Here is a 25,725-nt window from a genome sequence, read left to right as displayed (position 1 = left end):
TTATAATATTTTATGTACATTACAATTCAAAGTTAGGGAGTTGGAAGATTTTTTTAATGATCTTGAAGGACTAATTTTACAGAGAGGGCTCAGGCTAAGTGAGGTGTAGGCTATAGTTCAATTAGGACATTTAAGTAATTTTATAAATGTGCTTTGAGACAAAACAAAGACACTGATATGTTTTAAAATCAGTTGGTGCAAGTTTCTTTAAATTTATTTAAATTAAAACAGCTCAGACTGGTATTTTAGAATGGAACTAGGCTTAACCCTTGTCTGTAAAACCAGGGGTTCATTCTTGTTATATGTTATTTCAAGTAAAAGTGATGCTGAAGGTATGTACAAACTGCCGATATTTTCTTACAACAGTAACCTATTGGTTATATATAATGTACAGTTGAAGTCAGAATTATTAGCCCCCTTTGACATTTTTTTTATTTATTTATTTTTTTATTTACCAAATTATGTTTAACAGAGCAAGGAAATTGTAACAGTATGTCTGATAATATTTTGTCTTCTGGAGAAAGTCTTATTTGTCATTCGGCTAGAATAAAACCAGTTTTAATTTTTTCAAAAACCATTTTAAAGTCCAAATTATTAGCCCCTTTAAGCTATATATTTTTCAATAGTCTACAGAACAAACCATATACAATAACTTGCCTAATTACCCTAACATGCCTTGCTAACCTAATTAACCCAGTTAACCCCTTAATTATCACTAAGCTGTAAAGAAGTAAAATATTATTTACTGTAATTATTGCAAAAATAAGGCGACACAGTGGCGCAGTAGGTAGTGCTACGCAGCGTATGCCCTTCCAGCTGCAGCCCATCTCTGGGAAACATCCATATTATTACATAATATTTAACAAACTGTTTACTACAAATTTTATGTAATTCTGCTCAAATAGGAATATTGAATCATTGAATATTAATCAAATGATGGCATTATGCTGCTGTGCCGTCAACCAATCATTGCATAGCTGATCTTGATTTCGAGGATCAATAGATCTGTCCTTCACAACAATCACAAGCACATGCTGCCATTTCAGATAAGTTCATCCAGACATTTTAATCTGATTTGCAAACTTGTTTGAAGAACCAAATTAGCCAGGGATTAGTTATCAAGATTAAAGGTCTAGAGGCTGCCAAATCATTTTAGATAAACATACAAAGAACGTACCCCAGACAGAGAAGTCTTATCATTATGCAAATATTATTATTACAAATTAAAATAGGTCTCTAATGTAATAAGTTTTAATATACAATTTAGTTCTGTCGAAATCTAAAATGCATTTCCTGTAATTATGAATGTTGAAAGCACTTAATTCTTTTGTGAAAATTTTTTTAAATCTGCATTGATTAGTCTTTGTTTCTTCTTCAGTAGGCCTAAACAGAGAGGAGGAAGACAGGAGGATTGGCATGTCTGTGTCTCAAAAGGAAGAAGAGATCCAAAAACAGCGTGAACTGGAAGAGGAGCAACAAAAAGTAAGGAATCGGGAGATCCAGGACTACAATCAGGAGCGTGTGGAAGAAGAACGTCAGCGCAAAGAGCAGCTATTAGCTAAGATGCGTGAGATTGACATTCAAACTCAAGGTCAGGACTCCGACTTCTTTTCAGATGACACAGGAAGTGTTCGCTCTCCTCCGCGATTGTCTGAGCAACGGAACCACAATGGTTTTTTCAAGTTAACAGAGCCAGATGAAAACATAAACACATTTTCAAGCGGAAGAAGAGGAGGCAGTCTCCGAGCTCAGGCACCCAACGAGGATCTTGATCTTGCTTTCGGCAGCTACGCACCTTCTTTTGGTAAATCCACCCCACGCGCAGGTTTGGGGACACGAAATGCACAAAATCACTCCCCTCGAGAACTTGATGAAGGGCTGGATCTGGGTGGCCTGGTCAAAGAGAGGAAGTCAAACCTCATGCAGCAGCTTTTTGGGGCCACTGCAACTCCACCTCCTTCAGACCCATCCAGCAAGATGGAGATCCTGAGCCCTCCTCTAACAACACAGTTTTCAGGACGCAGGAGGGACACAGACACACCAAATGAACTAAACATCAGTTCTCTCCCCAACAACAGGAGCACTCTACAAGTCTCAGAGAGCCGACCCGCGGTCAGGGCCATTACATCATTTGATGATGATATAGAGGAACTCACACTCTGAATAGTCAACACTCATTTTATAGTCAGTACAAACAGATATACGATAGTCCTCTGATATTTGATTTTCTGCTTCCGCTTTCTGCTCTGATTAAACAATGTTTAGTTTGCTGATACGACTCTTTTGTAACACTCCTGAAAAAATCATGCAAAGGGACCAAAATGAATGCTTGCCATGGCTTGGATGAAGAAAGAACCCACTGGCTGTTTCATTTTTTAACAACAATGAAATAGTTTAATTAGTTTAATCTCTCCATCGTTCACTCAGTGATTTTAGTTCTGGACCACACGTTTGCCCAAACAGACATTTGCACTATGTGCGATAAAATAAATGCACACTTTGCTGTGCATAGTAGCACCAATATAATTCACCAGCATAATGTTTTTGGTCATGCTACTAGCACATTTATAGTGACACACCTATACAAAGATGGAGTTTGATGGAGTTAAACGAGTGTGAAACCAGACCCTGAATCTCAGATTGTAGCAACACCCCTGGTGTAAAAGCCCACTCAGTCAAACTGTAAAGGTGCGGTTGCGTTTACCCCTGCTCGGAGAAACTTCGTAAACAAGATCCAGTCATTCTAATAGTAATTGGTGTGACTAAGTTTAGTATGAGGGCTCATGTCAGTTTACCTTTTTGACCAATTGAAACTATTAGTTTTCTTCAAATATCGCTACACTGGACATTATTTTGCTTGCAAAATCTCGTTTTCGCTAACATCACCATAAGATAAACGTCCTAACTCAATTCTATAAGATTGTATGTTTACACCATAAACAATACAGCTGAGAGATATAATTAAATCAAAGCAAAAATGAATAAATATTAAATAATGTATCATGTCTCATTAGGAAAGTTTAATAATAATAATCTGATCTGCCCTAATGTAAACAATGCGAGTGGTTCAAATCAAGAATAATCTACATGTATTATACATCTTGCGTATCTTCTAATTAAGGTAAAACTACCTCAGTGGATTTGAAGAAAGTTATCCAAGTTGGTTTTGAGCATCTAACGTTTTCCAAAACTTGCGTAGAATATATATATATATATATATATATATATATATATATATATATATATATATATATATATATATATATATATATATATATATATATATTTATTTATTTTATTTTATTTTATTTCAAAGAAAATGTTGAATTTCAAAGGGTAGCTCAAAGGAGTAGGTGCCTTTTTTTTTCTTCAGTAGAATATTAAAGAAGATTTTTTGCTGAAACTATAGTTTTTGGTGATTCATACAATTCAAGTCAAACAGAGGGGCTAATAATTCAGGGGGGTTAATAATTTTGACTTAAACTTGGTTGTGATTCAGCTTGCTGGATAAAAAAATAAGTGTAAACTACTTTGTTTTGACATGAAACCTAAGTTGTGTTCTTATGAGATAACAAGTAACACAACTAACAGAAAAACAACAACTTTTTGATTGTAATATGCTGATTAGTTGTGAGAGTTTAAAGTTTATTCGACATGTGCATTTTCATCTAACTTTTTTTATAATAATAAAAGCTTTTTGTTAAATTAAGGACATTTTGTCTGCAATTTGGCATTACGATTATGATTTTAACGTCTTGCTCATTTTAATGCAATACTTCAACACAGGGAGATGGAAACCCAGGAGCCACAGGTTTTAATAATTTTTTTTTTCCTAAATATGTGTGTGTTATTTTGTTTAGGTTTTTTAAAAGACTCCCAGAGTATTGTTAGCCATTGACTAACATATTTTTGCATCACCCAAAATCTAAATCAGCTAAAAATCTTCTTTAATGTTCTACTGGAGTAAAAAATAACCTTCATCTTGGCCTGATGTTAAGTAAATTAAGAGCAAATTTTCATTTTAGTGTGATCTATACCTTTAGGCCAAAAAAAAGGATCATCAAGGTCACCATGTGTCAGTTTCTTTTTTTTTTTTTTTTGACAGGAGAAATATTTTGTTTATTAAACATTCTTTTAATTGAATGTTGGCTAAGTTATATTCATGGACCATAGATATTTAAAATGGAATATGCATGAGAGACCAGGACATTCTTTCTCCATGTTATTGCTGAGAAACTCCTGCATGTAAATGAGTTATTGTTCAAGTTGAATTCGCATTATCTTTAGTCTTTATCATTTTACAAGAACATGAGCAGAGATACGAGATGGTGATCTTAGCTATTAGTTGTCACTCTTTCAGTAGTGCTATGACTGTGGTAGAGCTTTGCCCTGTTAGAGAGACATGCTGTGGCTTTGGCTGACTCAGGTCTGGGCTTCTTCTCTTCACCAGTCCTCCCACACAGCACTTTTCACTCTCTCTATACCTTCAACTCACTTTATGTTCAGTAAATGTTAATGTCAGTTATGTGACAAAGGAGAGACAGTCTGGTTTAAAAGATGTTGTCAGATTTATAGTACATAAATGAGCCAAATACAGGGCACCTACAAAATATCTGAGCAGTTCATTGTGTTAAATTAACAAAACCTCTAACCAAAAGTCAGAATAACTAATAATAGATTATGTCTGTAATGCTACAAATTTCTGGATTTTAAAATTTTTTTCAAAAATATGCTTCCGCTAATAATTATGTATTGGATTGATATTTTGCTAATTAACACAGTCATATTTATATTTTTACCTTTTTTTTGTGCACCATGTGATATGTTTTGTTTTATTTACTACCCAAAAGGCAATTGGACACATTATTTTGACTGTAATTGTGAGCTAATAGTGTCTTTATTTATCATTTCTCACTTAGTTTTTGTTCTGAAAACATTCATTATTGGGTGGAAATTTCTTTAGCATTCATTTTTTCATTTAAAAACACAGATGAATTTTGATCTCTGATCACATACTTCACTCTGCAAATTGACTGAAATGTATGAATTGATGTTTTTATATCTTCCAGAGCACTGTAAATTGCTATTGTAGCACTAAAATTGTTCATCCCATAGACATTCCAGTGGCTCAATGCTAAGTTCGTGGATTATGTACATTTCTTTGTATTTTGTTTAGTCTGTTATATTTTTTTTTTTAATTATGCGTCCGCTAACAATTATGTTTTGGATTGATATTTTGCTAATTAACACAGTCATATTTATATTTTTACCTTTTTTTGTGCACTATGTGATATGTTTTGCTTCATTTCAAACCCAAAAAGCTTGAAGTAATTGGATGCATAATTTCGACTATTATTGTAAGCTAATTCTGTCTTTATTTACCATTTCTCACTTAGTTTTTGTTTTGGCTTTATATACAGTTGAAGTCAGAATTTTTTCTTCTTTCTTTTTTAAAGATTTCCCAAATGATGTTTAACAGAGCAAGGAAATGTTCACAGTATGTCTGATAATATTTTTACTCCTGGAGAAAGTCTTATTTGTTTTATTTCGGCTAAAATAAAAGCAGTTTTAAATTTGTTAATAAACATTTTAAGGTCAAAATTATTAGCCCCTTTAGGCTGTATTTTTTTGATAGTCTACAGAACAAACCATAGTTTTACATTAACTTGCCATTAACTTATCAAATAGTTATTTTTAGTGTAACTAACAGTAAATTACATCTGTTATACTATTATTACACATTTCTTGATTTTTAAAGTTTTTTTTTTTTAATTATGCTTGCGCTAACAAATACATATTGGATTGATATTTTGCTTATTAACACACTCATTTGTATTTTTATTTTTTTGTGCACCATATGATAGAGCAGGGTAATATGGCGAAAATGAAATCTCAATAATCATTTTCCATATTGAATGATAACGATATATATATTTTGATATAAGTTGTTGATGCTTCCAGATTTAAAAACAGTATCCCAACAATGCCTGAAGCCACAAAAATTAGAGGGCCCATTACATGGCATAACATATGTTCAACCGATACATTTTCAGTGGCTGAAAATTCAGTGCATCTCTAATATCAGCACATTTCTAGATTCATGCACATTATTATACATTTCTGTTGTGTGATCTGCTCTTAGATCGATATAGAGTAAAAAGGCCAGAGCTTATCATTGTTATTGACTTAAATTTGATCACGTTTCGATATAATATAATTTATCAGCACATTCTACATTATCTCCTTTGTTTTGCTTTATTTCTAACCCAAAAAGCTATGAAGTGATTTGACACATTATTTTGACTTGAATTGTAAGCTAATACTGTCTTTTTTAATGGGGCATATGAATGTTAGACCACCAATGCAGGGTTGTTCTTGAGATTTTATTAAATAGTCGTGTTATTTTTAGTGTAATAAGCATTACTTGACTAAATTGTAGTTATTAACTCTTTATTTATAAAGCATTTCAGGGTTATTTTTTAATTCTGATAATAAATACTACACGCGTCATGTTTTATATTGTTTCTCATTGTGACTTTTAATGAGGATTTCAAATGTCGTTTATAGATGGACTGTTTATATAAAATATAAACACATTTTGATTTCAAAGCACTTTTTATATTTTTAAGACATTGACGAATGTGTTCATTTATTTAAATATCATTCCATTGATATTTCAGTGGCTCTATGTTGAGTTTGTGGCTTTATTGACATTTGTTTTATTTAGACTGTCTCCTGACTTGTATTGTAGAATCTGATGCTCCATGATCATTCAAATACAGTGTTTTTCTGATGCAAGTGTCTGATGCAAGTGTCTTTGTTGCATCTTTCCACAAGTTTTTGAACTCTGGAATAAGCAAGGCCATTAGTCAGCACATAACATTGTGTATCTCCAGAATCACAGACGTGTGTGTGTGTGTGTGTGTGTGTGTGTGTGTGTGTGTGTGTGTGTGTGTGTGTGTGTGTGTGTGTGGCTCTCTCCATGAACATGGTCTGACATTAACAGGAAATCTCTGATTGTCTTCTCTCAGGTGGCCGCAAGCTTCCAGAGATACAGTACATGTGTGTTGTGAAGCATGGTAGAATGTGGACCATTGTGAAGTTGCTATAGAATGTCCTCCATTGTAAGTCAGTGGCAGAGATGTGGCCTTTGTGAGGTCATTGTGGAGGGATGCTATTGTGAGCTTGTGGTCGAACGCTTCTGTGCATTTAACATTTAAATTACAAGAGCTTCACATGTGGCAGTTATATTAGTTATGAATCAGTTATAGGGCTCTTTAAGAACATAGGTCTAGGTCACATTCTACGTGAAGCATCTATCTATCTATCTTTCTTTCTCTATCTGTCGTTCAGTCTATATATGGTTCTATCTATCATTCTGTCGATCTATCATTCTATTTATCATTCAAGCTATCGTTCTATCTATTGTTCTATCTGTTGTTTTATCATTCTATCTATTGTTCTATCCATTTATCATTCTATCTGTCATTTGGTCTATCATTCTTTTTGTTGTTCTATCTATTGATCTATCTATCTATCTATCTATCTATCTATCTATCTATCTATCTATCTATCTATCTATCTATCTATCTATCTATCTATCTATCTATCTATCTATCTATCTATCTATCTATCTATCTATCTATCTATCCATCCATCCATCTATCTATCTATCTATCCATTCATCCATCCATCCTGCCATCCATCCATCTATCGTTTTGTCTATCCATCTATTCATCTGTGTTAAACCTGTTTTAATATCACATTTTGGTATCATAACAGTTTGTAATGACATTATAGTTCCAGGTGCGAATGGAAAACTTTATATATTTTTGACCGTCATATTTATATATTACTTGTGAAAATGTTTATATTAATTGTTTTGTTTTAGCATTATTCAGATACTCTTGTAGTTTTACAATACAGTTTTACACTCAAACGTTTAAGACTACTTCAGACTTTCAGGCAGCTTTTTTCAAAGTTTTATCTAGTAAATAAGATTTAATTATTTTTTTATTTTCATGTTCATTTTAGATTTAATTTTGCTTGTAATTTTGTACAATTTGTTTAATGTCAACAGCTTTTTATTTATTTTATTTTATATATTAATCATGAAAGTTTTTCTTGTCTATGGTTTTATGTTCAATTATATTGTAGTTTATATTATTAATTTGAAGTATTCTAATTTTCCGTTTTGGTATTAATTTTAAGTTTTGCTTGTTTTGTTGTGTGTTTTTGTTTGTTATGATGTTTTTAATATTTATTTTATAATGAATTATATATTAATTTATCATGATAATATTATGATAGTAATTGTGATGATATTTTCTGTATCAGTTTTAAGTATCACTTATATTATCATGTAGTCATTTTTTAAGTTCCAGTTTCATGTTCACTTTAGTTATAGTAATTTCTATTGTATTGTTTCAATGTCTTTGTTTTATTTATTCTAATATATAAAGTCAAATTAAACAGAAATGAGGTTGTTTCTCCTGGTAATTAGCTAAATTATTTAGCTTATTTAGTTAATGTTTATGTATGTGTAACATTAGTGTGTTTAAACAACCTAAAGAAATCACTGCATTAAAGTCATTTTGTTTGTTTATGTATTTAATTTATCTTTGGGTAAACTTTGATCTTGTATATGACCTGTTTATCATGCATCACACTGTGTATTCCAGTTTCTTAATTCTACATTTACTTCCATTATTGGTATTTATTTATCAGGAGAGAAAATTGTGTAGAGGCATTAACTTAGGTAAGTAAAGGTTTGTTTTTGTTTTTCTCGACATGAAGCACATTTTCTTATGTTAATAAACAGCATTCTGGTTTTCATTGTACAACGCTTGCGTTTGTTTTGAGGCCGTGCATGCGTTTCCCATACAGCCGAGCGTGTGCTGTCAAGCGTCCATTGGTTTGTCGTCACTCAATGCCCCGCTCACGCGGACCTTTAAACCCACCCAATACAAAGCGAGCTCATTTGCATAAAGAAAGCGCGTAACCAATGAGCGCAACCAGTTGAAGAGCTTTCCTAAATTCAAACCAATGCCCGAGCGCGCTATATTAGCATATTTACCTCACAGACCAATCGCTTGAAGGAACGGCGGTTAACTGTGGACCTAACTGACCAATAGACAAAGCCGAGGGTAGAGTCTGAGGTCTGCATAATATTACCATGTTATTACCAGAGGTGTTTTAGATATTGATCCTGTATCCGCTGGTAGTTAAACTCACTCCCTCACCTCACAGGTCCATACCTGCTTTTCTAATTTACTAAACACAAGTGACAGGAAAATTTGTAAAAATGCCCAAGAGGAAGGTAAGTCGGTTTATACTTTAATATCCTCACACATCCTTGATTTTTTTTTGTATGTAGGAATTTGTAAAGAAATAGCGGCTCGCTTTCCAACGAGCTGAACGTGCGCAGCGTCGAGCAGGTAAAGAGAGGATCAAGTTTAAACGCGGTCGGTTCTGATCCGCGCGCGGGATTCTGGAATCCTGAGAACGTTCGATCCTCTTTGTGTTTGATCATCGTCACACTTGCCGATTTCCTCCATGATAGTTGGAGCTTTAATACCCCAGTGTCTCTTTCGCCACTTCGTGCGCACTTGTGCTGAATGTCACTTTGCGGTGATGCTTCAGTCGACCTCGCTCGGAATAGCACAACCGAGCGCTCTGCTCGCGTTCAAAGCGCCGGAGAGCTCGCTGAGCTCCATTTTCAGATGTACGTTGTCCATTAGCTCACTTTCGTCGATCGATAGAGGTCCCCATTATTTTGTATAGCCATGTTTGAACCGAAAGGCTCTTCCTCCACCCCCATTGCGGAGCAGCAGACCCGTATGTAACCAGCCGAGCGCTCCGTCAGTCACACACTGAACTCCTGCTCCAATACACCGGTGGTAGACAATGCAAAACACTGATGAGCTGGGCAGCAAACAGGACCTAAATAATGGGCTTATTTAAAAACAAATTTTCGTTTTAAAAATGGTCAAATGATGCGCTATTGATAACCATCTCCAATCCACCGAGCTTCACCATCCACCAGCATCAATGGGGGCATCGACTGATGTCTGGTAATACAGGGAATCAGTTTGTTCTTCTCAAGTTGGTGGTGATCATAAATGAGAAATGATTGCAGAGAGTCAGTGTACTGTACAGTCCTCTTTCATCAGGCAGATCGGTCTGCTCATGATAGAGGCACTGAAACGCGGGTTTCTCTAGGGGGAGTGTTTCTCCAATTAGAGAGACTAAACAAACAATGCACACTTTCCAGGAATGCTGTTCAAAATAAACTTATTGAACACTAAACATCACTACATATATGTATCTATGTATATACAGTGCTCAGCATATATAAGTACACCTCTTGCAAATCTCTCTTTTAAATTAATATTTTTAATAAGAAGCTTTATAATATTATATTTGTGCAAATACATTAGATTAGTCAGTACTGAAGCCAAATCTAGAGCTTATCAAACAAAATAACTTAGGATGACTGTCCAAAAACTAGTAGAGCCAACTATATATATTATAGAAAAATATTAAATACAAAATTTAAAAAGAGGAAAAATCAAGAGAAGCAAAAAATTAGAAAAATGTAGTTTAGTAATTTTGTAGTTTGTAATTTATTTTTTCAATATTTAGCTTGAATTTAATTGTATTATCTTTCAATTTCTCAATATGTTTGGTAACTAAAATATTATTTTAATAAATATATTTGTTTAAAAAAATCTGTTTTGTTTAAATGCACCAAAATACGCTGCCTATATTAACTGAGAAATGAATAAAAATATTAATTTTCAAAATGGACTGTACTCAAATTATGCTGAGCACTGTGTGTGTGTGTGTGTTTGTGTGTGCACAGTGGAAGTCAGAATTATTAGCTTTTCTAACTGTTTATTCTTTAGAAGAAAAAATACTCAAGGGGGACTAATACTATATAGACTTTAAAATGGTGTATTAAAAAACTGATATGGCTTTTATGTCATCCAAAACAAATAAGACTTTCTCTAGAATAAAAAACGTTATAGGCAATACTGTGACAATCAGCTTGTATACTGTATTAGCTTATGTAAGGTGATCAGCATAACTGAGTACAGCCCATTTTGAAAATGAATATTTCTTTATCCATTTCTCAGTGAAAATAGGCAATGTGTTTTGGTGCATTTAAACAAAACAGACATATTAAACAGATATATTTATTAAAATAATCTTTTAGTCATCAAACATATTTAGAAATTGAGAGATAAAACAATTAAAAAGCAAAAAAATTTCAAAAAAAGTGACAACCAACAAAATTTCAACTCAATTTTCAATTTTTTTTTTCCTCCTCTTGATTTTTCCTCTCTTTAATTTTGTATTTAATATTTTTCTATAACATATAAATTTATTAGCTGTCATTGCATAAACTAACTCCCAAATATTGGTTTATAGTTGCTGGCATACTTGTATTTTTAAAAATACTTTCCATAAATTAAAGAACTGCTTAGTTTTTAAATTAATTCATTTGTTTTTACATCCATGAAGTAAATATTTATTTTGTGTTATTTGGTTATAACCAATTGTTTTTTTATTTTTCGCACTGCATTGTAGCTTTTATTTTTATACTGTTTTAATCCCTATTATTTGTTTTATTTAACATTTTGTGCTCGTAGGGAGCTTCATGGTACTAAATTATATTTATGCAGAATTGATTCGTCAATGAAAGGAATCATAAATCTCAAATGCTTTGGAGCACAGAAAACACTTGGCATAATTTTTGCTGAAATACAGTAAAAAGATATACCATGTAGGGATGCACCGATATGGATTTTCGATATCGATAACCAATAACTCTTTAGATTTGGAGGCTTATAACCAACATATATATATATATATATATATATATATATATATATATATATATATATATATATATATATATATATATATATATAGTATGTATATATATACATATATATATAAATAGTTCAAAATGTTATATTTTTATACAGTAAACAACTGATTTTGTTTTTAAAACTTCATTAAAGATTGAACTGATTTTATGAACTTAATAGCAGAAGAAAGCAATCATTTCAAAATTGCAAGGTGAGTGTATAGATATATTCACGATTTCACATAAATCAGCATGCCAAAAATAAATGATTTATTTTTCTTCGCATAGCAAATTAACATGCAATTTGACTGTTGCATAAAAATAATAGGTCAAATAATAAAACAGGATTTAATTTATAAACAAGTAAAATAAATACATTTTAAATAAAATAAAAATGAAAGAACTTACAAACCAGCTCAAATATTCTTGAATAAAACATGTTACAGTAATGTACATATGTAGAAATGTTTATTGTTCGAAAATGCGTGTTTAGAAGTGTTTTGACAGTTCCGAGCCATAGTACAAACAAAAAGCTAAATACACATTGTATTACTTTAGATAATGCGACATAAATTCGTCCCATTTGGCATTTTAGTTTCTTAGTTTAACACGGTTACTTACTGAGTTTTTAACGCACAGCAGTACCTCACAAATAAATGACGGCCTTTAAAGGAATAAACAATTTGAGGTATGCTCCATTATAATGCACTGGACAAGTCTAAAGTTATCGGCCTAATTTTGACATGGGATCAATAATGATAACTTTAAAAATAGCATTTATCGACCGTTAACGATATGGCCGCCGATATATCGTGCATCCCTAATACCAAGTATAAATTTGCTTGGAAATAATTTGTATAAGTAAATATTACAAAACAATCAATAAACTTAAGAAATCAGGAACACGTTTTACTCGTAAACTTGTAAAAATAAATTAAGTTGCATTTAAAATGTGCGGTTGATAGCTCAAAAAGGAGCTTTCAGTTTTTGTTTCAGTTTAGTACTCAGGGGATTAGGTGTCACATTTGTTTCCAGTGCAGTCATTTCTGACTTCAAACAACACAATTGTGACAATTTTATATTTTATTAGGTCTTTTTGACTTCAAATCATGTCTTTTTGTGTGTGTATTTTGTATAAATGTGTTTTAAACAGTTACTGATATTGGCAACTAGTTAATTTGCAGTTGTAGCTGTATCATAATAAATTATGCTGTGTGCATTAGTAATCACAAAAGCAAACATCCATAGCCAAATTACCATAGACCGGTATAATATCTATGATTCTAAAGGTGTTTGATTATATCAATGAAGTCTGACGAGCAAAAGACGCTTAAAACAAACACGGTGTATGAACTGAGGTGAATCAACATTTGCAATGTACACTTTGTTAAATGAAATGACACAAAACAAACACAGAAATGGTGTGTAGAAATATCTGTTTGTACAAATTTTGCATGTTGGTTGTGTCTCTACAGTCACCTGAGGGAGCAGAGGCCAAAGACGCCACCAAAGTTACAAAGCATGAGGTAAATTGCCTTTCATACTCATTTCTTTCTCAAATTTAGAACTGATAACGTTCAGTTGCTTTACATTTTTAGTTGATTTAGCAATTACTAGTTTGTAATTCACTGTATGACGAAGATAATGCAGGTGAAATCTCTATATTTAAGATATGAATACAAATAATTTATCACACATATTTTTTGTAAATTAAATATTAAAAACTTTCAAGGATTTAAGATCATGATGAACGTTAAACGAGTCATGACTTGTGAGTCTTGTAAGTGGGTAAAATATGATAGGTTGCAAATGATTCAATGAATCATCCATTGAGGGACTTGCTGCCACTTTCTGGTGTTTTATTTTGTGTGTCTGTGTGTGTGTATTTATTTACACATGACAGTCCTAAACCAGCCACAGAACACGCTCATCTAATTGATGTTATCCAAAAAAAAAAATACACCAAGATATTGAGGTTTAATAATTAACATGGTTTAGCTCCACTATAGTTGATAAACTTTCTGCACTGTTTCTCTTTCTTTTTAGCCCACTCGGAGGTCAGAGCGTCTTTCCTCAGTAAGTGTCTTTACTCATCTTTTCTTACCCTATATGCTGCTTCATTTGCATATTTGCCTTAAGGGTTGGAGAGTAGTGAAAACCCGTTTTAGGAACTGGTTTGTCATAAATAAGAGCATAAAAAATGCTACCAGATGCCCTCTGGCATTTATAATGTCTAGTATTATCCACCGTTTAGATGTGCTTTTACTGAAACTGTTCTTTCAGTTTTAGTCAACTGCTCTGAAACTACTGTAGCTTTATTCTCATTGTGGCCTTTGTGTTATCTGTTATGACACATCCTTCATCTTGTTTTTTTCGACTTTCAGAAACCAGCTCCACCTAAACCTGAACCAAAAGCCAAAAAGCCAGCTGCCAAGGTAACAACTCTTCTTGTTTGCTTTTTGTTTTTAACATCTACATTTTTAGCATTTGTTTGCATGTGCTTTGCATGATTGTTATGTTTTCCCCTGCATATACACTGTAAAAACACCAATTAATAAAATGTTGGAAGAGCAAAAATAGTTAAACCAATGTTTTAGTTTGCTCTGCAAAGTCAGTGAAAACTGCAGAAGAAAGCATTAAATCAGGGGTTGATTTAAAATATGTAGACATTTAACATTTTGAACACTGACTGAACTAAAAGACGAATCATGCTATATTATATATGTATACATTAGGTTAGAGTCTAGTTTAGATTACTAAAAAAAAGGAAAGTAAACCAAAAGTCTTTGGAATAAGTTAATAAGAATTAGTTAAAGCTGCTTGAATTTTTACAGTGTATTAATATATGTTAAGCATTTGGTGGAGTTTTTGCATTTAATGCTTTAGCATTCAATTCACCTGTATTTTTCTAGCGCTTTTACAATGTAGATTGTGTCAAAGCAGCTTAACATAAAAGATTATAGTAAATTGAGACTGTGTCAGTTTAGTTTAGTTCAGTTCATTGTAGGTTATCTTCACTGCTGTAAGTCCAAACACTGAAGAGTAAATCCATCGATAGTAGTACTTTTGTAAAGAAGGAACTGTTGTTTTGAAATTGGTTTGGGACTGACCCCTGTTTGTGCACAGAAGCCATCCAATGATAAAGCGGTAAAGGAGAAGAAGGGCGGAGCCAAAGGAAAGAAAGAGGAGAAAGATTCTGTGCCCACTGCTAATGGAGAGACCAAGCCAGAGGAGGTGCGCAAACTCTTTTTAGTTGCAAATACCATTGTGTATCCTTTTCAGTAAGAGTGAAGGATGGTTTAGAGGTAATAAACCACCATCTGGTCTTAATAGAGGCGAAAAAGAGAAGTAGCTAATTTATATGAAGAATCCCCAAATTAAGTTTGGCCATAATGTGATAATTTATCTTTAAAATGACCATTCAAAAGTTTGAGGTTGGTAAGATTTTTGATATAAAAAAATGCTTTAAAATAGAAATGTTTAGTATGATTTCCCAGTACTGGGTTGCAGCTGGAAGGGCATCCACTGTGTAAAACATGCTGGATAAGTTGGCGGTTCGTTCCACTGTGGCGAACCTTGAAAAATAAAAGGACTAAGCCGAGAACAAAAAATGAATGAATGTTTAGTATGATCATTAACCTTGAAAAATAAAATATGCATCCTTGCTGTATAAAAGATGTAAAGTAAAAAGATATTATATTTTTAATGTCAATTTTAGTTCAATATGTTTTATTTTTTTATTAAATATTATATATTAAAGGGATAGTTCACCCAAAAATGAAAATTCACACTTAAGTGGGTCCAAAGTTTTTTGAAATTCTCTCCTCTGATGAACACAAAACAAGATATTCTGGAGGATTTTGGAGGGAAAAACAGCCAGTGACATCCATAACAGGAACAAAAATACTATGGGAGTCAATGCTTATTTTTGCCAACATTCTTTACACTATCTTGTTTTGTGTTCAACAGAAGAAAGAAACTCAAACAGGTTTGTAAAAAGTGGAGAGTGAGTAACTATCACTGGTGTACTATCACTTTTTCCAAACCTGTTTGATTTTCTTTCTTCTGGTGAACAGTAAATGATGACAGGATTTTCAGTTTTGGGTGAACTAGCAAGCTGAGGCCTTTGATGTGCATCGTACATTTTGCATGAATGTCACCAGGGCTCTCTATCCTTCCTCAAAATGTTCTTGGAATCATCCTCCGGGATATAAATTAGTTTTTTTCATAGAACATTTGTTGTGTGAAGAGGAATGAGAGCGCAGACATGTGAGGTGGGAAAGAATGACCTACATACAGTACAGGCATGTAGTACATTCTGGAAGAGTTGGACTAAAATGACTGGGTGTATGTTGGTGGCATTCATTTATAAATGGGCTGACAGCAAGTTTGGTTATGAGGATATAGTTTTGCTTTAAAAAACAGGTATATTTCTGGTTTATTTTTATTTTTTTTCACATTGAATGTGTGCCAACAAGCTTGTAACTTCTAGTCTTAAGCCTGAATGTCTGACCTTTAGAATATGTTGATTTTGTTGAATAGTCACAGTTAGTCTTAAAGGAAAAGTTCACCCTGAAATTAATATTTACCCACTATTTAATAGGGCTGCATGATTCTGGCTAAAATGAGACTCATGGTTTTATATTTTTAAAATAAAGATCACAATTAACTCACAATTCTGTAGAAATAAAATAAAGGGTTACATGAGTCGCCTATTATTGTTATTTTTCAAGCATATGGAAAAACAACTATAATAATATTAGGCCTATGTGTGGGTCTAATGTTGGTTAAAATGATTAGTTTTGTATAGACTTGGAATTGTGGTCTTGAATAAACTTCAAATATGTCCTGGTTGTTATTTCACGATAAAGTGATGACATCAGAATACAACTATTCATAATTCTAGAGTTGAACTATTATGTTTGAAACATCTGCTTGTCGTTTGTCATTGAGAACATTATTAGACCATTTTCTTGACTGATCCGCTTGTTAAGTGTGACGTCACGCGGAGCGGCTTCCGGGTCCAAGCGCTCTATTCAACTGAATGGGGAGACTCATGAAATGGTAATAATAAACGTTTACAAAGCAATTTAATACTTTCTAAAGTAACGATCGCAATATATATGTCCATGCCTAATATCCGATGGCCAGAAAGTAATTCATTGTTTTATAAATTGTTCAAATTTTGGTATTTGTTATGCAGCAAGCCCAGAGATTGTTGTGTACACCATGATTTTATATAAAATTAACGTAATTAAATTAATGTGCGATATGAATAAAAAGTGATCATAAACAAATAATTTCTCCACTCAAGTGAATGGCAGCTTGGACCCGGAAACAGTATTACATACGTCACAAACACGTCACCACTTAACAAGCGGATAAAATGAAACACTTGCCATCATCAGATTCCCTCTTGCATTATATTCAACATTATAAAGACTAGAGTACAGATGTGGCTACTGAGTATGCGCTAGTGAATGAATGTGAACACATGCAGTGCTACAGTACTGCGCAGCACAGCACAAAATGGTCTAACACAAGAAAGACATGACCAGCAGGGGGCAGTTATGTAACATAGTGAACATACTGAACTGATATACTGTAGCAGCCAGAGCATGTGAGCGGAGCTAAGCAATGTGACGCTCCGCTGAGCATTAGACTGTAGCTATACTGACCCAGTAAACATTTATTTTCATGCACAACAATTTGTGTTCGCTACGAATGAAAAAATTTATTAAATACTTGTCGTAATCATTCTAATGATGCAATATTTTGTGCGTGATCTGACCGCGTCTTCTCCTCAAATTGAAATAGAGGATTTAAATTCCGCCGATAGGGTCTGTCGATGTTGATCCAAAAGTTTGACCATCGCCGCCATGTTCAGCTCATTCATGATGTCCTCGAAGGGGTCAGTTTTCGATTCTTGCTTGCTCTGTTTAAGAGATTTAGAGGTCATGTTTAATCAAAGTGATAATTTTACCTAAAAGTGTTCAGATTATTAGTTCACAAATAAAGTAAATGGGCTTTAAAAAGTTTTAAAAGAAATGTACGGGAGCAACAAACACGTCTTCTCCATTAGCCCACCCAACTGGAAGTCGCTTGTCATAATCACAACTGTAAAATGTGATATGAAAGTTTAAATGTAGTGTGCACCGGTTTCACTTTCACTGCCGAGTGCACTCATGTCATGGCTGCCGTCACTCTGAGGGGAAAAAACACTCATGCAAATTATACGTCCCGTACGGCTCCCAAACTGAACATTATTTACAACTTTAATACCTGTTATTCACAGCCTATGCAGGTTCTGTTAACTAAAGTAGACTTTATTGAACATGTCCTCTCGATAGTAAACAAACGTCAGCTCATGCGTGATTTCACAGCTGCACATACGTCAATTTATTAAGACAGAAATGTCATTTTTGAGTGATTTACACCTTATAAATAGAGTATGTGAGACATTTTACCACCATTTGGAGGTGTTCATGTTGCTAAGCACCATATATAAAACAATGTATGTAAAACAATGTGAAGACTTGTGCGACTGCCTTTAAGCTTCTCTTCTAACCTTGAATATATAAATGGGTGAAACGTAGAAAATCAGAATTAAGATCATGTGTAGGGTCAAATCGAGATTGTGATAATTTTTCGATTATCGTGCAGCTCTACTATTTACTCAGCCTCAAGTGATTCCAAACCTTTGAGTTTCTTTCTTCTGTTGACCTCAAAGTGAAGTTTATTTATAAACTAATTTCAAAAGGATCTCATGCTTATGATTGCTTGAAATTTATGATTCACCAATCAAACAATTCTAAGCCACTATAAATACCCTAAGTTCCATACCATAGTCATCTTCATTTGAAGAATCACCCCTTCCACCCCTACTCCTCCTTTCCTAGATGGGTGACACGATGGCCCAGTGGTTAGCACTGTTGCCTCACAGCAAAAACGTCACTGTTTCTATTCCTTACCAAGCTAGCCGACTTTTCTGTGTGGAGTTTACACATTCTCCCCGTGCTCACCAGTTTGCCAGTTTTTACCCACCATCCAAAAACATGCGACTTAAGTTAATTGGCTAATCCAAATCGGGACTACAGACATGCTCCTAGTACGTACTTATCTCTTAAGATCAATCACTGTCTGTTCATTAGCTACTACAGCAGGGGAATTCTCGAGATCTACCTAAGCTCAAACTCCCCTCTCGCCTTGTAAATGGGAGGGAGCCTCGGGCTCGAGGATCTTATGAGCTCAGGGCTCTCTCCCGGGACAGCATGCCAAACAAGCTTTATAATCAATCATCAGCTAAGTGTGAACTCTTAAAAGAAGTTATTTTGAAGAAAGTTGAAAACAGGTAACCATTGACTTGCATGGTAGGAATAATATATTCTATAGATGCCAGTGGCTACAGGTTTCTCTTCTTCTTTAAAATATCTTTTTTTGTGTGTGCAACAGAATGAAAGAACTCAAGCAGGTTTGGAACAAATAATGACAGAACTTTTATTTTTGGGGTGAACTTGTTTTCATTTTCCTTTCTAATATTCCTGTAACCATATGAACAAGTAAACATTACTAATCATTATTATGCTAATATGGTTTATATTATTCTGATCGATATCTAATAATCTTTTCCTGTGTCCCACTCCATGACTTCTCAAACCCCTGCACACACATGCACACACACACACACACTCACACACACAGATCTGCGTGTCTCGCTCATCTGTCAGTGTGTCATCATGGAGAAGTTCCGCCCCCTCCTTCCTGTCCATCCGCGGGCAGAGTGAGAGTGTTAGAGTAAAGGGTACGAGAGTTTGAAGACTGCAGTGTGTGCTTGTGTGCTTGTCGCCGTACAATCCACATTTATTTTACCCTCCCTAAATGCAAGATTTAATTAAAGGCTTTACATAAGAAAGATTCATTAGATTGTCTGGTAGCCCAGGTTACTGGAATGTTCAGAGCATGTCTAATCATTTTGATATTATGAATCCACTAAAAGATTTTAAAGTGTGTTATTTCATCAACATCAAGCTTCAACGTCTCCCTCATCGTATTCCATCCAAACCGATGAGGCTTTTGTTCATCCTTGGAACACAAAAGTAGATCTTTTCAATGAAATCTGAGAGGTATCTGTCCTTCAGGAGAAAGTCTGTTCAACCAAAATGACTTTTTAGAATGCTCATATTAATATAAATAGATCAAAAAAAACTTATTCATATCAGGGCCCCAGAAGGACATTTTAAACCTTGGCACTGGGGCCACTAAAATGTTTAATACAAAATTCTAAATTGAGATGGTGCTGTGCCTGTAATATTAATAAAAGGACCAGTTTTGCCTCTAAAGGCCATCAGGCAGTGTCTGGCTATCAGTTTGTATCTGTTGGCAAGTAATTTTGGTGTGATGCGCACATCACCTCTTGATGGCCTCATTAGAAGGCATCTACCATCTGTGAAAAGAAGGACTCTGATTGGCTGATCAGTTATGAATCAGAGCACAAAAACAACACAGTCAAGAAGGAACACATAATCCTGGTTGTCATATCCTGATATTTCCTTTAGAAGTATAAATATGAGTGTTTTGTTTTTCATTGTCCAGACGGGATCAGACGCAGCCAACACTTTTTTGCCGCTAGTTCTTGTTGTTAGCTTGATGTGTCCTGGGCTTAAGAAATGAACAAGTAGCTTAAGTTCTATCTATCTAAGATCGATCTATCTATCTATCTATCTATCTATCTATCTATCTATCTATCTATCTATCTATCTATCTATCTATCTATCTATCTATCTATCTATCTATCTATCTGTCTGTCTGTCTGTCTGTCTGTCTGTCTGTCTGTCTGTCTGTCTGTTGATCTATCTATCTGTCTGTCTGTCTATCGCTGTCTATCGTTGTATATATCTATCCGTATGTCTGACTGTCTATCTATCCATCTGTCTGTCTGTCTATATGTCTTTCTGTCTATCATTCTATCTATCTATCTATCTATCTATCTATCTATCTATCTATCTATCTATCTATCTATCTATCTATCTATCTATCTATCTATCTATCTATCTATCTATCTATCTGTCTATCTGTCTGTCTGTTGATCTATCTATCTGTCTGTCTGTCTATCGCTGTCTATCGTTCTATATATCTATCCGTATGTCTGACTGTCTATCTATCTATCCATCCGTCTGTCTGTCTGTCTATATGTCTTTCTGTCTATCATTCTATCTATCTGTCTATCTATCTATCTGTCTGTCTGTCTGTCTGTCTATCTATCTATCTGTCTATCTGTCTATCTATCTACAGTCAAGCCCAAAATTATTCATACTTCCTGCGGTATGAATAATGTCTGAATAATGTCCAGCTTGACTGTATACATCTTGTACTTGTAGATCACGATAACCACAAATATTATAACCTCACTACCACAGTAAAATGTTGGTAACTTATGTTTTTTTAACTTTTTACTGTGTAAGAACAAAATCCTGAAGACATTTAGTACGATAAAAAATGCACAATTGATTTGATTTGTTAACAAACATTTTTTTTTTTTATAAATAATAATATTATTTAGTTGGCTAGTAGTAATAAAAAAAATTCTTCATAATTATCTTGCGTTTCTACTAATGGTTGTCATTGATACCTCTACAGAATTGCCATAGTACAAATTTGTGATTTGTGACAAGAAAAGCTTTCTAACCTGATCATTGGTGCACAGTGTTGTCCGTTAAGCTGATGTCGGTGTTGGTGTAAACTAAATATCGCTGTTTAGTGTCCATGTAAATTATTGTTCCTGTGAGAGTTTGCAAACTGCTGTCTTTTCTGAACAGAGCTCATGACAGTTCAAATAAATGTTTTGTTCAGCTTTGGTGTGATCTCATAGTACACAACAGAATTTCAACTGCTTATTAGATTGGCAAATCTGTAGTGACAACAGCATGACCGCAAACAATCTTTAAGCTCTGTGCACAGACTTTGAAAAATCACAGGACGCCACATGTTGTGTAGCAGTGTGGATAGGCAAAATACTACTTTTTGGAAAAGATGACATCACAATACCATGTGACCAGAAGAACTAGGAAAAGCTCTGCATGTAACAACAATTTCAGAGTTGTGTTCGTCCTGCAGATGCTGCTAAGTTTATTAGCACTATTAAAACAAAAAGTGGTAACTCTGAGACAAATTACCAGTTAGACTCATCAGATATTTGTGAATTCACCATGGTGTCCTGGTGGCTAGTATATCCTGCAGCTCTGTGTTTATCTACAGTGCCAATATTACACTATTTTATTGTATTTTAATCTTTTTATTGGTCTTTTGTGTGACAATAAAAATTAAATATTGAGAGGTAAACAGTAATGTATTGTCCATTATTAATTCCATCCCCTAACCTCTCATTTATTAACTTAATAAAACAATGAATACATAAATACCAAATTAAGAAAATTAAATACAAAAGAACATGACATCAGAATAACTGGATACAGAATATAACTATAATAAAATATAATAGAATATAATAAAATAATAATTAAAATAATAACAATGAATAAAAAAAACCCTTCTGATAAAATGGTAAATGTTACAGGTTGACACCACCAGGTGTAATAGGCAGGCCTTTGCTGTAATCAAGAAAGGAATCCTTATAAAAGACTTTATAGAAGTCTTATAAAAGGACTCTAGTGAGCCAGAGAGTGAGCATCTCGGCTTTTCAAGTCTGATACAGTAAAAAATGTCCTTTATCTACTTGTCATGTGTAGGGGGAAGTGTGTTTCTAGAATGCTAGAATCGTGGTAAAGTCAAGAACCTTGCTGTCACGGACTGTCAAATCAGGTTGAAGGGATACACCAAAGAGGGCTAACAAAGGATCAGGTTGTATATTGATTTTAAGGGCTTTATTAAATGTATGAAAAACACCTGACCAAAAGATGGCCAACTGTGGACATGTTCAAAACATCTAAAACACGAATATTTGCAACGATTGCAAGCAGAGCTCCTATCTGGAAAGAAATTAGCCAACTGAGCATTGGTTAAGTGAGCGCTAAATAATATTTTACACTGCATCAAACCATGCCTAGCACATAATGAAGAGGAATGCACTCGGGCTAAAATGTTATCCAATAAATCCTCTGTCATAGTAATTCTTAGATCTCGCTCTGAAGTATCTTTAAATGTATCAGTTGGATATTACACCTATTTAACTAGTTTTCCTGTTTCCATGTAGACGCAGACATTTCTTAAAAATGGTTTGCGTATGGGAAATTTAAGGAATCCGGAAAAGAAAAAAGACAAACACAGTAGTTGTCGTACAGACGTAGCCTTACTGGCTCTGACAGGAAAAAAGCTTATATGTGATTAAAAGCCCTAATTCAGTCTGTTAATTATATAACAGTTGTGTTGCTTCAGTAGAAATGGACTAAATGGCTCAAATCTCTTTATATTTTGAATTGTCAGTGTTTTGGGTGAACAGAGTGGAGACAGACATCTCTCAGATTGGATTATAAACAATCTTCATTTGTGTCTAATGGGTTTAGAACAACATGAGGGTGAAGAAATGACCAATTTTTCATTTTAGGGTAAAACTAATAATTGTTATCGGACAGGTTTCCTGAACATTGATTGGTCTTATCAACACAGTCTATCTACAAAACACTGTTATTATAGAAGTCATGTTAAACCACACATTTTTCATTCATTTTGACTGAATATACAGAAGCATACATGTAAGAATATGAGTGCGCTCACATGTTAAAGTGTGTTGCTGAATTGACTGAATCACTGATTTGCAGTTTGAGGTAAGTTTGATTGTGTTTTTCTGGCACTAACTGAGTGGCTTTGGTTCTGTTTGAATTCACATCAGATCATCTAACAGTTTATTAAGTAAAACATATCAGTATCCTCTCCTCTGCTTTAAACTTATATTCTTCATCTATTGTGTTTTTCTCTCTCTCTCTGTATAGGAAACTGAGACGCCCAAGACTGAGGCCGAGGGAAAAGAGTGATTGAAGTTGTTTTCTGGAATAACAGAACTTTTTTTTTATTCCTATCGAGTATTTTGTAAAACGCAAACTTTTTTTTAGACTTCCCGTACTAGATTTCCTTAGCTAAAAGTCGACTTACACTCCCCGCAGAAGCACCATCTCCTATATCTGACAGAAGGAGAGATTCATTTCAAGAAAAACCAACAGTTATTCTTGAACAAAAATTTTCACCAGCAGCTCGCCTGCCAAATGCAGCCACTTGGAACATGTCATATCCTCTCATGTTAAAAGCATCCGGATCATCATTTTCCACTAGAGAGCATAGCCTGCGCTTCACGGTTTTACGGCTCTGTCTTTGAGTCTTGTTTAATTGAGTATCTTATAAAAAGTGTCAGAGAAAGGGAGCATTTGAGTAGTAACCACAAATTTTTTTTTTTGCTTTTTTGGTAAGAAGCTCCTTTGTAGCATTTTGAGATTCAAGCGTGTTTTAAAATGGCTGAATTAAACATGACCCTTAACAGTGGCAGATTTCCATAGCAATAAACAAGTGGTGCTTTGTGCTAGAAGGTTAGGAAAAAACTACAAGATCCCAGTCTCAGACAAATGTAAAAGTCCACAGAACTGGTTTGAGATATCCTCTCTGTAAAATGTTTTCAAATAAAAAGATGAATAACCGGTCAGTAGACTCTTGTCTTGGATTTTTTATGTTTCACAAGTGCTAGACTAGCTTTATTTCAAAGAAACTGGACATTTTCATTAATTTATGATGCACACATGCTTTTATTATGAATATTTTAACTTACTCTCTGTTTTGGAGATTTTTGGGGGGGAAATGTGTAATAAAATATTAAAAATCTCTCAATAATACAATACAATCAAATAATAAAACAGTGAAAAGAATAGCCAAATCATTATCTAATGCTTCATTCATAAATTGATTTTATATTTTATTATAATAAATAATCATAATGGGCATTACAATGGCACAGTGGGTAGAACGATCGCCTCACAGCAAAAAGGTTACCGGTTCAAGCCCCAACTGGTTCAGTCGGCATTTCTGTGTGGAGTTTGCATGTTCTCCCTGTGGTCATGTGGGTTTCCCCCGGGTGCTCCAGTCCAAATACATGTGGTACAGGTGGATTGAATACACTAAATTGCCTGTAGTGTATGTGTAAATGCAGGAGTGTGTGGGTGTTTCCTAGTGGTGGGTTGCAGCTTTAAAGGCATCCGCTGCTTAAAACTTATGCTGGATAGTTGGCGGTTCATTGCACTGTGGCGCGCCCTGATTAATCAAGAGACTAAGCTGAAAAGAAAATGCATGAAATAACCATAATGTATTATCTATTTAGTAGTGAAAATATAAGGTTAGCTGGCTTTGCTGTAAAACATCAATATTAGTTCATTTCTGAACACATTAAATATGGATACTGTGTTATTATGCACAAAACATAATTACTAAGAATATGTGTAGACAAGGTTATATTTTATTGAAAAGTGTCCTTGTTACACATTAATTATACATTTAATAATTCTGAATATTGGTAATTACCATGGACTTTGTAAAGGTTTAAATGTCAATTGCGTGTAACTATAATTTACTGTTATCATTATAGTAAGTTCATGAAATAAACACATAAAGAAAAATACATCTTAATACCTAAAAGTGGCTAAAGATATACAGAATGCTCATTTAATAGATATTTATGCCATTGTGTTTCATATTTTGCGGGTAGCACTGTCACTTTACAGCAAGAAGACCTCGGCAGTAAGACATGCGCTACAAGGGAATTTAATTGTCTGTAGTTTATGAGTGTGTGTGTGTGTGAATGTGAGAATGTATGGGTGTTTCCCAATACTGAGTAGCATGCACTGCGTACAACATAT

The 25,725-nt window shown here is 34.0% G+C and overlaps 2 protein-coding genes and 1 long non-coding RNA gene across 32 annotated transcripts in view; 2 read left to right on the top strand and 1 right to left on the bottom strand.

The window, feature by feature from the left end:
• lca5 (lebercilin LCA5) overlaps nt 1-2,978 on the top strand; it is a 57,985-nt gene extending 55,007 nt beyond the window's left edge. For 14 of the 24 annotated variants that reach the window (XM_087307457.1, XM_087307454.1, XM_087307449.1 and 11 more), the window contains one exon: nt 1,379-2,978. In XM_087307457.1, the coding sequence (XP_087163583.1) occupies nt 1,379-2,163 (785 nt within the window). In that variant the 3' untranslated portion in view covers nt 2,164-2,978. The remainder of the gene's footprint in view (nt 1-1,378) is intronic. The other 10 variants (XM_087307466.1, XM_087307464.1, XM_087307460.1 and 7 more) reach the window with 1 other exon arrangement.
• Nucleotides 2,979-9,136: 6,158 nt separating this feature from the next.
• On the top strand, nt 9,137-24,524 carry hmgn3 (high mobility group nucleosomal binding domain 3). 7 transcript variants are annotated; one of them, NM_001243174.1, is given in 7 exon segments: nt 9,137-9,319; nt 13,351-13,401; nt 13,922-13,951; nt 14,260-14,310; nt 15,005-15,109; nt 19,577-19,676; nt 23,821-24,524. In NM_001243174.1, coding segments are annotated over 7 exon segments (360 nt in total). In that variant the 5' UTR covers nt 9,137-9,304; the 3' UTR covers nt 23,829-24,524.
• On the bottom strand, nt 9,320-11,247 carry LOC147831324 (uncharacterized). Its single transcript, XR_015523759.1, has 2 exons — nt 10,834-11,247; nt 9,320-10,378 (listed from the first exon to the last, which is right to left on the bottom strand). It is a non-coding gene; the product is annotated as an uncharacterized LOC147831324 (long non-coding RNA).
• Nucleotides 24,525-25,725: the final 1,201 nt, after the last annotated feature.

The sequence above is a fragment of the Danio rerio genome, chromosome 23 (assembly GCF_052040795.2).
Source record: "Danio rerio strain M-AB ecotype USA chromosome 23, GRCz13ab, whole genome shotgun sequence".
In the NCBI taxonomy this organism is placed as follows: Eukaryota; Metazoa; Chordata; class Actinopteri; order Cypriniformes; family Danionidae; genus Danio; species Danio rerio.
The sequence above is the reverse complement of the archived record's forward strand: the minus strand, read 5'-3'. Positions and strand labels throughout refer to the sequence as shown.